This window comes from Elephas maximus, chromosome 11 (genome assembly GCF_024166365.1).
Source record: "Elephas maximus indicus isolate mEleMax1 chromosome 11, mEleMax1 primary haplotype, whole genome shotgun sequence".
Taxonomy (NCBI): Eukaryota; Metazoa; Chordata; class Mammalia; order Proboscidea; family Elephantidae; genus Elephas; species Elephas maximus.
In genome coordinates, this window is record NC_064829.1 from 7,897,317 (window position 1) to 7,911,053 (window position 13,737).

Here is a 13,737-nt window from a genome sequence, read left to right on the forward strand (position 1 = left end):
GGAGACCTTCAAGTACTTCCAAGAATGGCCTTTGGTTCCCACAACTAATCAAAGGCAAGAGCAGGGATCAATGTAGGTAGAAAGCCATAGCAAAGACTCCCTTACATGCCATGCTTGGGCAGGGGGGAGAGGTGGCCCTGTTTGGTTCTCGGATGGCTGTTTCTTCCCCTAGTTGGGGCCATGTGAAGGCTTAGCTCTACTCTGATCTCTAGGACCTAGACCTGCACTACAGTTTCTTCCATGGCTACCTCCCTATTGAAGAAAATGGCCTATTTCTGACAACCCTGGCTGGGTTAGAATCCCAGGTTCTACAAGGACAAGATAGAGTTGGTCCTGAAAGCTCATTTCAAATTCTTCATAAAGAACTTTTTCTTATGTTTCCTGAATTCCTCTGCATATCTCCCCAATGATAAATCTCTCCAGCAGACTTAAGAAACTTCAAACGATCTGATTAATAAACAGGATCAGAGTCTTAAAACCAGTCCTCCTCAATGGGACACTAGTTGGCACATCTACCCTCCAACATTAACAACTAGCCACTCTTCCACTCACTTCCTCCCCAGGAACACACCTGGGAGGAGGCTATTACACTTGTGCAGTGTGATCTGGTGGCCCAGCACCCAGGAACTCTGCTCTTCATGTTGTCCCCAAGTCTCTCCCCACCGGATCATTCTTATCCACAGTCTGACCCTCATAGAATCTTAGTTTCCCTACCACAGTTTAAAATCAGTCTCAACCTTTGGCTGGCTTCCCTTTCAGCACCGCCCCCCACCCCTCCAGAAGAATGGATCTCACATGCCATAAATTCCTCACATCAAAAAATTGCCAGGGGCAGAGCCAAGATGGCGGAATAGACAAACGCTTCTGTCCAGCCCTTTTTACAACAAAGACCCGAAAAAACAAGTGAAACGAATATATTTGTGACAAGCTGGGAGCCCTGAGCATCAAAGGCAAGCTTAGACAATGAACTGAGAGGCAGGGGGAGGAAGAGGCCTTTCAGAAGTGGAGAGGAGTTACCAGTCCTGAATCGCGGGGAGCCCTCAGGCACCATTCCCGGAGCTGTAGTGGTGGTGGTGGCGGTGGCGGTGGAGGTGGCGGCGGGCTGGTACTAGCATTCAGCTGCAGTTTCCTAAGGGAGGGGCAGCCAGCCACACAGCCTGCTCACACCTCTGGAACCTGAAGAGAACGGCTCCCAACAAAAGCTAAGTACTTGCCTATATTTTACCGCGCCCCCCCCCCGCACCCCCAAGCCAGCTTCAGCGGCCAAATCCCTGGGCCTGAGATGGACCCCAGTGTGCACCGACAGCCATCCTCCCAGCCGTGGGGAAGGAAAAAATTTGCAACTGGGGGGAAAAGATAATATCCTAGCTCCATTAACTGGGGGAGCTCAGGACAGAAGCGGCTTCTGTCCAGACATAAACCATCCGTGGACCTTGAGCACCTTTCCCTTCTGCATGGACCTGTGTGGGCCTATTTCGGGAGAATACGCCCTTGTTGGCAAACTCCAACCATTTCAGCTGTGCAGTGGAGAGGTGGGTGTTTGACGTTTGACATTGCTTTGCCTATTAAACAAGGTCCTCAACTACCCACAACAAGGACCTAAGGACTGGTAGCTCCACTCAGGTCACCCAGCCACCTGCAAAAGGGGTCCAAAGATAACTGGTACCTCCCAGTCCTTATGACAAAAACTTTGGGTGCCTATGGTCCCTCTGTAGAACCCACCCACCGGGACGCTCCAGAGAACAGAGATGTGTTTTCCTCAGAGACACTTGAGAGTCAGTTCTTAGCCCCCTGCCTTGTTCAGAGTGTGACCCCCTGCTACAATCAGATACTGATATATATGCCAATCACCCCTGCCCCTCTAAGACTGTAGGACAGAGCCTGTACCACACACTTGATATAAGCTACCTGGAAACTAGAGCTGAATTCATACAAGAAAACTGAATGAACTCCTAGACTCATATACCTGATAACAGCTCTAGCCAGCTGGGGACAGTTCACCAGAGCTTCAAAGGTGAAAATAATCAAGCTAGCTCACTCAAGCAACCCATAGGAGTATACCAAAACAAAAGAAAGCAAGCACCTATGACACAGTAAGCAAGCATAAAATAATACAATAACTTCTAGATGGCTCAGAGACAACAGTCAATATCAAGTTACATAAAGACACACGCCATGATCACCTCAACATGCTCTCAAAACAAAGAATCCAGGGATCTTCTACATGACAGTGCATTACTGGAATTACCAGATGCAGAATACAAAAGCTTAATATACAGAACCCTTCAAGACATCAGGAAAGAAATGAGGCAATATGCAGAACAAGCCAAGGAACACATAGATAAAGCAACTCAAGAAATCAGAAAGATTATTCAGGAACATAATGAAAAGTTTAATAAGCTGGAAAAATCCACAGATAGACAGCAATCAGAAATTCAGAAGATTAACAATAAAATTACAGAATTAGATAACTCAATATAAAGTCAGAGGAGCAGAACTGAGCAAGTAGAAACTACAGTTTCTGAACTTGAAGATAAATCACTTGGGACTAATATATTTGAAGACAAATCAGATAAAAGAATACAAAAAAATGAAAAAACCCCAAGAATCATGTGGGACTCTATCAAAAGAAATAACCTATGAGTGATTGAAGTACCAGAACAGGGAGGGATAACAGAAAATACAGAGAAAATTGTTGAGGATTTGGTGGCAGAAAAATTCCCTGATATTGTGAAAGGTGAGAAGATATCTATCCAAGATGCTCATCGAACTCCACATAAGGTAGATCTTAAAAGAAAGTCACCAAGACATAGTATAATCAAGCTTGCCAAAACCAAAGATAAAGAGACAATTATAAAAGCAGTGAGGGATCAAAGAAAAGTCACCTACAAAGGAGAGCTGATAAGAATAAACTTGGACTACAGGGCAGAAACCATGCAGGCAAGAAGGCAATGGGATGGCATATTTCAAAAATTGAAGGAAAAAAAATTGCCTGCCAAGAATCATATATCCATCAAAACTGTCTCTTAAATTAAAAAAACCCAAAATATGAAGGTGAAATTAAGACATTTCCAGATAAACAGAAGTTGACGGAATTCGTAAAAACCAACCAAAACTACAAGAAATACTAAAGGGAGTTCTTTGGTTAGAAAATCAATAATATCAGGTATCAACCCAAGACTAGAACACTGGGCAGAGCAACCAGAAGTCAACCCAGATGTGGAAATCGAAAAAAACAAAGCAAGATTAAAAAACAACAAAAAAAGCCCAACACAGGGTAACAGCGATGTTATTATATAAAAGAAGACAATATTAAAATAATAAAGAGGGACTAAGAAATGTAATCATACAGCTTCCGTGTGGAGAGGAAGATACGGTGATACAAAGTAATAAAAGTGAGTTATAAATATAGAAAAATAGGGGTAAATAATAAGGTACCACAAAGGAGACAAACTATCTTACTCATCAAAATAAAATACAAGGGAAAAATAGAGACTCAGCAGAAACAAAATCAATAACAACAAATATGAGGAAAGGACAATATATAAAGAAAACCTACTTGGCACATAAAATTAAGTGGGAAAAGAAACAGTCAACAACACACACCAAAAGATATCAAAATGATAGCACTAAATTCATACCTATCCATAATTATCCTGAATGTAAATGGACTAAATGCACCAATAAAGAGACAGAGAGTGGCATAATGGATTAAAAAACAAGATCCAAGATCCGTCTATATGCTGCCTACAAGAGACATACATTAGATATAGAGACTCAAACAAACAAAAGCTCAAAGGAAGGAAAAAATATATATCCAGCAAACAACAAACAAAAAAGAGCAGGAGTGGCAATATTAATTTCTGACAAAATCGACTTCAAAGTTAAATCCATCAGAAAGGATAAGGAAGGACACTGTATAATGATTACAGGGACAATACACCAAGAAGATATAACCATGCACCGAATGAAGGGCTACAAGATATACAAAAAAACTTTATCAGCATTGAAAAGTGAGAACGACAGCTCCACAATAATAGTAGAAGACTTTAACACACCACTTTCGGTGAAGGACAGGACATCCAGAAAGAAGCTCAGTAAAGACATGGAAGATCTAAAAGCCACAATCAACCAACTTGACCTCATAGACATATACAGAACACTCCACCCAACAGAAAGCAAGTACACTTTCTTTTCTAGTGCACATGGAACATTCTCTAGAATAGACCACATATTAAGTCATAAAGCAAGCCTTAGCAGAATCCAAAACATTGAAATATTACAAAGCATCTTCTCTGACCATAAGGCCGTAAAAGTGGAAATCAAAAAGAGGAAAAGCAGGGAAAAGAAATCATACACTTGGAAACTGAACAATACCCTGCACAAAAAAGACTGGGTTGTAGAAGACATTAAGGATGGAATAAAGAAATTCATAGACTCCAATGAGAATAAAAACACTTCCTATCTGAACATTTGGGACACAGCAAAAGCAGTGCTCAGAGGTCAATTTATATCAATAAATGCACACATACAAAAAGAAGAAAGGGCCAAAATCAAAGAATTATCCCCACAACTTGAACAAAAGAAAGAGAGCAACAAAAGAAACCCACAGGCACCAGAAAAAAACAAATAATAAAAATTAGAGCTGAACTAAATGAAATAGAAAACAGAAAAACAGTTGAAAGAACTAACAAGCCCAAAAGCTGGTTTATTGAAAAAATCAACAAAATTGATAAACCAGTGGCCAAACGGACAACAGGAAAAACAGGAGAGGAAGCAAATAACCCGAATAAGAAATGAGAGGGGCGATATTACAACAGACCCAACTGAAATTAAAAGAATCATATCAGATTACTATGAAAAACTATACTCAAACAAATTTGAAAACCTAGAAGAAATGGATGAATTCCTAGAAACACAGTACCTACCTAAACTAACACAAACAGAGGCAGAACAACTAAATAGACCCATAACAAAAGCAGAGATTGAAAAGGTAATCAAAAAACTCCCAACAAAAAAAAGCCCTGGTCTGGATGGCTTCCCTGCAGAGTTCTACCAAACTTTCAGAGAAGAGTTAACACCACTACTACTAAAGGTATTTCAGAGCATAGAAAAGGATGGAATACTATCGAACTCATTCTACGAAGCCACCATATCCCTGATACCAAAACCAGGTAAGGACACCACAAGAAAAGAAAATTATAGACCTATATCCCTCATGAACATAGATGCAAAAATCCTCAACAAAATTCTAGCCAATGGAATTCAACAACATATCAAAAAAATAATTCACCGTGACCAAGTGGGATTCATACCAGTTATGCAGGGATGCCTCAACATTAGAAAAACAATTAATGTAATCCACCACATAAATAAAACAAAAGATAAGAATCACATGATTTTATCAATTGATGCAGAAAAGGCATTTGACAAAGTTCAACACCTATTCATGATAAAAACTCTCAGCAAAATAGGAACAGAAAGAAAATTCCTCAACATAATGAAAGGCATTTATACAAAGCCAACAGCCAACATCACCCTAAATGGACAGAGCCTGAAAACATTCCCACTGAGATCGGGAACCAGACAAGGATGCCCTTTATCACCACTCTTATTCAACATTGTGTTGGAGGTCCTAGTTAGAGCAATTAGGCTAGATAAAGAAAAAAAGGCATCCAGATTGGCAAGGAAGAAGTAAAAGTATCTCTATTTGCAGATCACATGCTCTTATACACAGAAAACCCTAAGGAATCCTCAAGAAAACTACTGAAACTAGTAGAAGAGTTCAGCAGAGTATCGGGATACAAGATAAACATGCAAAAATCAGTTGGATTCCTCTACACCAACAAAAAGAACATCGAAGAGGAAATCACCAAATCAATGCCATTTACACTAGCCCCCAAGAAGATATAGGAATAAATCTTACCAGAGATGTAAAAGACTTATACAAAGAAAACTACAGTACACTTCTGCAAGAAACCAAAAGAGACTTACATAAGTGGAAGAACACAGCTCACTCGTGGATAGGAAGACTTAACAGTATAAAAATGCCTATTCTACCAAAAGTGATCTATACATTTAATGCAATTCCAATCCAAATCCCAACGACATTCTTTAATGAGATGGAGAAACAAATTACCAATTTCATATGGAAGGGAAAGAGGCCCTGGATAAATAAGGCATTACTGAAAAAGACGAACAAAGTGGGAGGCCTTACATTACCTGATTTTAGAACCTATTATACCACCACAGTAGTCAGAACAGCCTGATACTGGTACAACAACAGATACATGGACCAATGGAACAGAATTGAGAATCCAGACATAAATCTACCCACATATGAGCAGTTGATATTTGACAAAGGCCCCAAAACAGTTAAATGGGGAAAAGACAATCTTTTTAACAAATGGTACTGGCAGAACTGGATATCCATCTGCAAAAAAATGAAACAAGACCCATACCTCACTCCATGTACAAAAACTAACTCAAAATGGATCAAAGACCTAGATATAAAATCTAAAACAATAAAGATCATGGAAGAAAAAATAGGGACAACGTTAGGAGTCCTAATACATGGCATAAACAGTATACAAAACATTTTAGAGAATGTAGAAGAAAAACTAGATAACTGGGAGCTCCTAAAAATCAAACACTTGTACTCATCCAAATACTTCACCAAAAGAATAAAAAGACTACCTACAGACTGGGAAAAAGTTTTCAGCTGTGACATTTCTGATCAGCGCCTGATCTCTAAAATCTACATGATACTGCAAAAACTCAACTACAAAAAGACAAATAACCCAATTAAAAAATGGGCAAAGATATGAATAGACACTTCACTAAATAAGACATTCAGGTATCCAACAGATACATGAGGAAATGTTCATGATCATTAGCCATTAGAGAAATGCAGATCAAAAACTACAATGAGATTTCATCTCACTCCAACAAGGCTGGCATTAATCCAAAAAACACAAAATAATAAATGTTGGAGAGGCTGTGGAGAGATTGGAATACTTCTACACTCCTGGTGGGAATGTCAAATGGTACAACCACTTTGGAAATCGATTTGGCTCTTCTTTAAAAAGCTAGGAATAGAACTATCATATGATCCAGGAATCCCACTCCTTGGAATATATCCTAGAGAAATAAGAGCCTTTACACAAACAGATATACACACACCCATGTTTACTGCAGCACTTTTTACAATAGCAAAAACATGGAAACTACCAAGATGCCCATCAATGGATGAATGGATAAGTAAGTTATGGTATAGTCACACAATGGAATACTACACATCGATAAAGAACAGTGAGGAATCTGTGAAACATTTCATAACATGGAGGAACCTGGAAGGCATTATGCTGAGTGAAATTAGTCAGTTGCAGAAGGACAAATATTGTATAAGACCACTATTATAAGAACTTGAGAAATAGTTTAAACTGAGAAGAAAACAGTCTTTTGTGGTTATGAGGTGGGGAGGGAGGGAGGGTGGGAGAGGTGTATTCACCAATTAGATAGTAGATAAAAACTACTTTAGTTGAAGGGAAAGACAGCACACAATACAGGGGAGGTCAGCACAACTGGACTAAACCAAAAGCAAAGAAGTTTCCTGAATAAACTGAATGCTTCGAAGGCCAGCGTAGCAGGGGCAGGGGTCTGGGGACCATGGTTTCGGGGGACATCTAAGTCGATTGGCATAATAAAATCTATTAAGAAAACATTCTGCATCCCACTTTGAAGAGCAGCGTCTGAGGTCTTAAACGCTAGCAAGCGGCCATCTAAGATGCATCAATTGGTCTCAACCCACCTGGATCAAAGGAGAATGAATAATACCAAGACACAATGTTATTATAAGAGCCCAAGAGACAGAAAGGGCCACATGAACCAGAGACTACATCATCCTGAGAGCAGAAGAACTGGATAGTGCCCAGGTATAACCGATGACTACCCTGACAGGGAACACAACAGAGAACCCCTGAGGGAGCAGGGGAGCAGTGGAATGCAGACCCCAAATTCTCATAAGACCAGACTTCATGGTCTGACTAAGACTAGAAGGATCCCAGTGGTCACGGCCCCCAGACCTTCTGTTGGTCCAGGACAGGAACCATTCCCGAAGCCAACTCTTCAGACATGGATTGGACTGGACAATGGGTTGGAGAGAGATGCTGGGGAGGGGTGAGCTTCTTGGATCAGGTGGACACTTGATACTATGTTGGCATCTCCTGCCTGGAGGATAGATGAGAGGGTAGAGGGGGTTAGAAGCTGGTGAAATGGACATGAAAAGAGGGAGTGGAGGGAGAGAGCGGGCTGTCTCATTAGGGGTAGAGTAATTGGGAGTGTGTAGCAAGGTGTATATGGGTTTTTGTGTGAGAGACTGACTTGATTTGTAAACTTTCACTTAAAACACAATAAAAAAAAAAGAAATTGTCCACTGTTGCTGCAACTGAGCCCAGACCACCTAGATTAGTGACCACAGTCATGTCAATGACTGATTGTAGATGTGCCTAACAAGGACAATGCTTTGACCTCCCTAGACAGTTCACCCATTCATATGGGAAAATTCACAGTTGACCTAATTTCAACTGAAAATCTCTCCTGCTGAAGCTGATTTCATTCCACCTTGTTCTATCCTTAGTAGAGACAGAAATAACTGGCCAGGATCTGCCTTAAATAACCATTCATTCCAGGGAACACTCAAAGGCACTGGGTTGTTTTGTTTTGTTTTTTTACCAGGGAACATACATCTTATGTTATCCTTCAGCTTTCTCATCTACAGACTTCGTTTGTCCTGTGTATCTACATTACTGGAGGAAGCAGATACACTGAGGGAAATGAAGTCGAGTTTTAATTCTATGTCAAAGCCAGTCTAGGAAGTCTTCTGAATTCTATTGCTGTGAACAAATTTATAAAATAGCAATAATAATTGACATTAACGAGCGTCATGGATTGAATTGTATCCTCCCAAAATATCTGTCAACTTGGCTAGGTCATGATTCCCAGTATTGTATGATTGTCTACCATTCTCTCATCTGAGGTAAGTTCCCTGTGTGTTGCAAATCCTATCACAATGATGTAATGAGATGGATCAGTGGCAGTTATACTGATGAAATCTACAAGATTAGACAGTGTAAGCCATTCTCTTTTGAGATATAAAAGAAAGTGAGCAGAGAGACAGGCAGACCTCATACCACCAAGAAAGAAGCACTGGGAGCAGAGTGCATCCTTTGGACCCAGGCTTCCTGCAAGAGAAGCTCCTTATCCAGGGGAAGATTGTTGACCTTCCTCCAGAGCCAGCAGAGGGAAAAAGCCTTCCCCTGGAGCTGATGCCCTGAATTTGGACTTCTAGCCTACTAGACTGCGAGAAAATAAATTGCTCTTTGTTAAAGCCATCCAATGTGGTATTTCTCTTATAGCAGCACTAGACAATGAGACACAAAGGTGTCATAGAGTCTGAGTCTTAGAATGCACACTGAAAACAAATTTATAAAAAACACAAACCAAAGTAGCTTTTCTTTATATTCAACTATAACAAAGCACCTCGTTTACAAATGTCAACCTCTCCACCCCTATGTCCAGGATTTCTTATCCATGTTCGTTGCTTTATTTTTTTCTATAGCACTTATCATCTTTTGATAAATAGTATCATTGTTTTGCTCATTATGTCTCAGCTTGCTAGAGTGTAAGTTGTCCTGACATGGGGATTTCTATGGTGGTGTTCATTGCTATATCCCTGGGACCCAGAAAAATGCCTGGCAGGTAACAGGTTCTCAATAAATATTGGTTGAATGAATGAGAGGTTATTGTATCAAGTAACAGTATTATTTCTAAATCATAAATATCACATCATTCCTTGTGGTGAAATGAATTCTTTTATGTAACATTTTGTCTTTGTTCTTTGGAAAAACAGCTTGAGAGATTTTCTGCCTAAACCCTGAGGAGTTGCCTTTGCACTCTACCCCAGAGGATTTCTTGCTTTTGGCCAGTTTGATTGACATTTCTTGGGAAAACTATAAACAATTTGGCTTGATAGTTTTTGTCTGGTCCTGGGCTGCAGCCTGCCCTCTGATTGGTATGCACCTTGCAGGGATTGGTCAACAGACTACGCAAATGAACTGAAGTGTAGCCTACTATGCAAATGAAGTGTCCGTGGCTTACCGAGAAGGGATTGGTCAGTTCATGGCCACATTGGGGAAGGGCCGTGCCTTGAAATTGACAAGAAGTTTTGTATAAAAGCTGCCAATCCCACACAGGTTTTTCAGACAGATAGAAGCAGAAAGACAGGAACCAAGAAGAAGCAAAAAAAGAAGAAGGCGAAAGAGAACCAGAGAGAAAGGAGGCAAGGAACTTACTAAAAGAGCTACAACAGGGGTTAAGGGCTGTAACACTGAAGCAGCGACAGGCCTGGAAGGGGCCCTGTGGCAGTCAGCGTTTACAGAGGGCAGGGCTGAGAGGAGCTGAGAGAACTGTCCTGCACTGCAGAAGGGAGGGGTGTGCTCTCCTCTGGGAAACCTTCCAGACTTTGCATTCTTTCTGGTCCTCAGTTGTAGCCTGTTGATCCTGATCCCAAGTTGTACCCTGTTGCTTTCTTCATAAACCACTTAACTGTAAGTATCGTCTGTGAGTTCTTTGTGGTCACTGCAGTGGATTACTGAGCCCAGAAGAGAAGTACAGAGTGTCATGGGATGGATGGCTGCTGTCAGAATTGGTAAAGGTTTGGAGAATGGTGGTATGTCTGATCTCCACCTCATAGGGATCAGCCTTATGCTGATACTGATCTTGATTCTTCTCTCTCTCGCTGAAGTTAGAGGAGGTCTGACACCACACCATTTTTGTACTCCTCTACTTTCAATCTTTCCCCTCCTGAACCTAGTGCTCATTACTAGGCATGTAAAGCTGCTCCTGCTGAGGTTGAACCATCTTTCCAGCTTCACCCCCAGTCTTCTACACATCATGCTGGAATCCAGACACCCAGGATCCTCACACTAGGCCTCCTGCCTGGAGTGACTCACCCCCCACCTGACATATGCCAGCTGACCATGAGCAAAAAAAGAAAAAAGCACCATGCCTGTGGAGCCTTCACTGAAATCCCATCCCCACCCAAAATCAGGTCCTGTCTCTCCATTTCCATGGCAACCAACACATCCCTCCAGTAGATTGTCACACACTGTCAATATTTGACTATTGTATGTTTCATCCACTGGCAAGACCTCCTGAGCACAGAGCACATTGTGGCTGCAACCCCGGTGTCTAGCACAGAAAAGGATTCAAAATTATTTCACCTGAAACTGAATCCAAAGCACTGGGGGAAGGGAAGAGAAAATACCACTTTAATGTGACCTGGCATCCATCTTCTCACCACACTGTCCACACAGATACGTGAGCAAGTGCAATGGCAAGACAAAGAGAGCAGCTCACTCCACTATGCTAGCTTGAACCAGAAGGGCCCATATTCTTCATTAATGTAGGCTACTAAAGCCATGTAAATCACAAAAACTAGAATATTGTCATCCACACCACCATAGGTTCAAATTAGGAGCCAATAAAAATCTAGATAATATTTTAAGTATATATGTATGCATTTAAAAAAGACAAAGTTAAGTACTATAATGGAATGTGAAAAGACCTGAAGTTAGAAAACAAAAAGGAGAGAACACGCTTGGCATTTTTCAAGCCAAAAGGACTGAAGAAAAAATTCAAGCCTTGAGTTCCTATACTGCAGGAATCTATGGGAAAAATATTGAACAACACAGGAAGCATCAAAAGAAGATGAAAGGAATACACAGAGTCACTGTACCAAAAAGAACTGGTCAGCGTTCAACCATTTCAGGAGGTAACTTATGATAAAAAACTGATGGTATTGAAGGAAGAAGTATAAGCAGCACCAAACGCATTGGTAAAAAATAAGGCTCCAAGCCCTTTGGGGCTTCCTGGATTGCAGAGAACATCCAGGTATGGAAGAGGAAGTGCTTTGTACCTAATAAGGAAGGTCAACACTGCAGTCAGAAGAGGGCCTCTCTTCCTTCCCCTTGCTTTCCACAAACAGTTGAGCGAACCAGAACTTTGAGTGATGATGGCTGGGAATTCAATCCTGCTGGCTGCTGTGTCTGTTCTCTCTGCCTATCAGCAAAGTTATTTTGCTTTTCTGATTGGAAAGGCGAGATTAAAATACAAAGTCACACCCTCAGCAGTTACCAGGTCACCAGAATTTGAGAGAGTATTCTGTGCACAACAAAACTGTGTGGAGTTTCATCCCATATTTATAGTTGCATTCTGGATGGCTGAGTGGTATTTAAAGATAAAATAGTGTCAACTAGTTACATTTAACGTGAAAACAGCATCTACAAGCATTAAGGGGGAAGGGAAGAGAAAAGGTTAGAGGTGCTGCCTTAGTTTCTTAGCAATATTGAGGTCAAGGTATTCATCCAGAAAGCTGTTTGCAGTGCCCATGGTGCCTAGGATGATTGACACAGCCAAAGATGAAGAAACAGAAGATTTTTATCAGCTGCCACAGTCTGAAATTGATCAAAGATGCAATCAGGATGCATTGATAATTACTGGCGATTGCAATGCGAAAGTTGGAAACAAAGAAGAAGGATCAGTAGCTGGAAACTATGGCCTTGGTGATAGAAACAATGCCAGAGATCGAATGATAGAATTTTCCAAGTACAACGACTTCTTCATTGCAAATACCTTCTTTCACCAACATAAACGGCGACTATACACATGGGCCTCACCAGATGGAACACACAGAAATCAAATTGACTACATCTGTGGAAAGAGACGATGGAAAAGCTCATTATCATCAGTCAGAACAAGGCCAGGGACCAACTGTGGAACAGACCATTGATTGCTCATATGCAAGTTCAAGCTGAAACTGAAGAAAATCAGAGCAAGTCCACAAGACCAAAATATGACCTTGAGTATATCCCACCTGAATTTAGAGACCATCTGAAGAATAGGTTTGGTGCACTGAACACTAGTGACCGAAGACCAGACAAGTTGTGAAATGACATCAAGGACATCATCCATGAAGAAAGCAAGAGGTCACTGAAAAGACAGGAAAGAAAGAAAAGACCAAGGTAGATGTCAGAGGAGACTCTGAAACTTGCTCTTGAGCGTTGAGCAGCTAAACCAAAAGAAAGAATTCATGAAGTAAAAGAAGCGAACAGAAGATTTTAAAGGGCCTCTTGAGAAGACAAAATAAAGTATTATAATGACATGTGCAAAGAGCTAAAGATGGAAAACCAAAAGGGAAGAACACAGTCGGCGTTTCTCAAGCTGAAAAAACTGAAGAAAAAATTCAAGCCTCGAGTTGCAATAGTGAAGGATTCCATGTGGAAAATATTAAATGATGCAGGAAGCATCAAAAGAAGATGGAAGGAATACACAGTCATTATACCAAAAAGAATTAGTCGATATTCAACCATTTCAAGAGGTGGCATATGATCAGGAACTGATGGTACTGAAGGAAAAAGTCCAAGCTGCTCTGAAGGCATTGGTGAAAAACAAGGCTCCAGGAATTGATGGAATATCAATTGAGATGTTTCAACAAACAGATGCAGCGCTGGAGGTGCTCACTTGTCTATGCCAAGAAATACAGAAGACAGCTTCCTGGCCAACTGATTGGAAGAGATCCGTATTTATGCCTATTACCAAGAAAGGTGATCCAACCGAATGCAGAAATTATAGAACAATATCATTAATATCACACGCAAGCAAAATTCTGCTGAAGAT

The 13,737-nt window shown here is 40.8% G+C and overlaps 2 protein-coding genes across 5 annotated transcripts in view; one reads left to right on the plus strand and one right to left on the minus strand.

Moving 5' to 3' along the window:
* The window catches only part of LDLRAD4 (low density lipoprotein receptor class A domain containing 4), a 771,753-nt gene that overhangs the window by 357,241 nt on the left and 400,775 nt on the right, over nt 1-13,737 (minus strand). The gene's annotated exons all lie outside the window — the stretch shown is intronic.
* On the plus strand, nt 12,074-12,307 carry LOC126085167 (microsomal glutathione S-transferase 2-like). The gene has a single exon (XM_049900239.1). It carries the CDS (start codon nt 12,074-12,076, stop codon nt 12,305-12,307), a length of 234 nt encoding a protein of 77 aa, XP_049756196.1.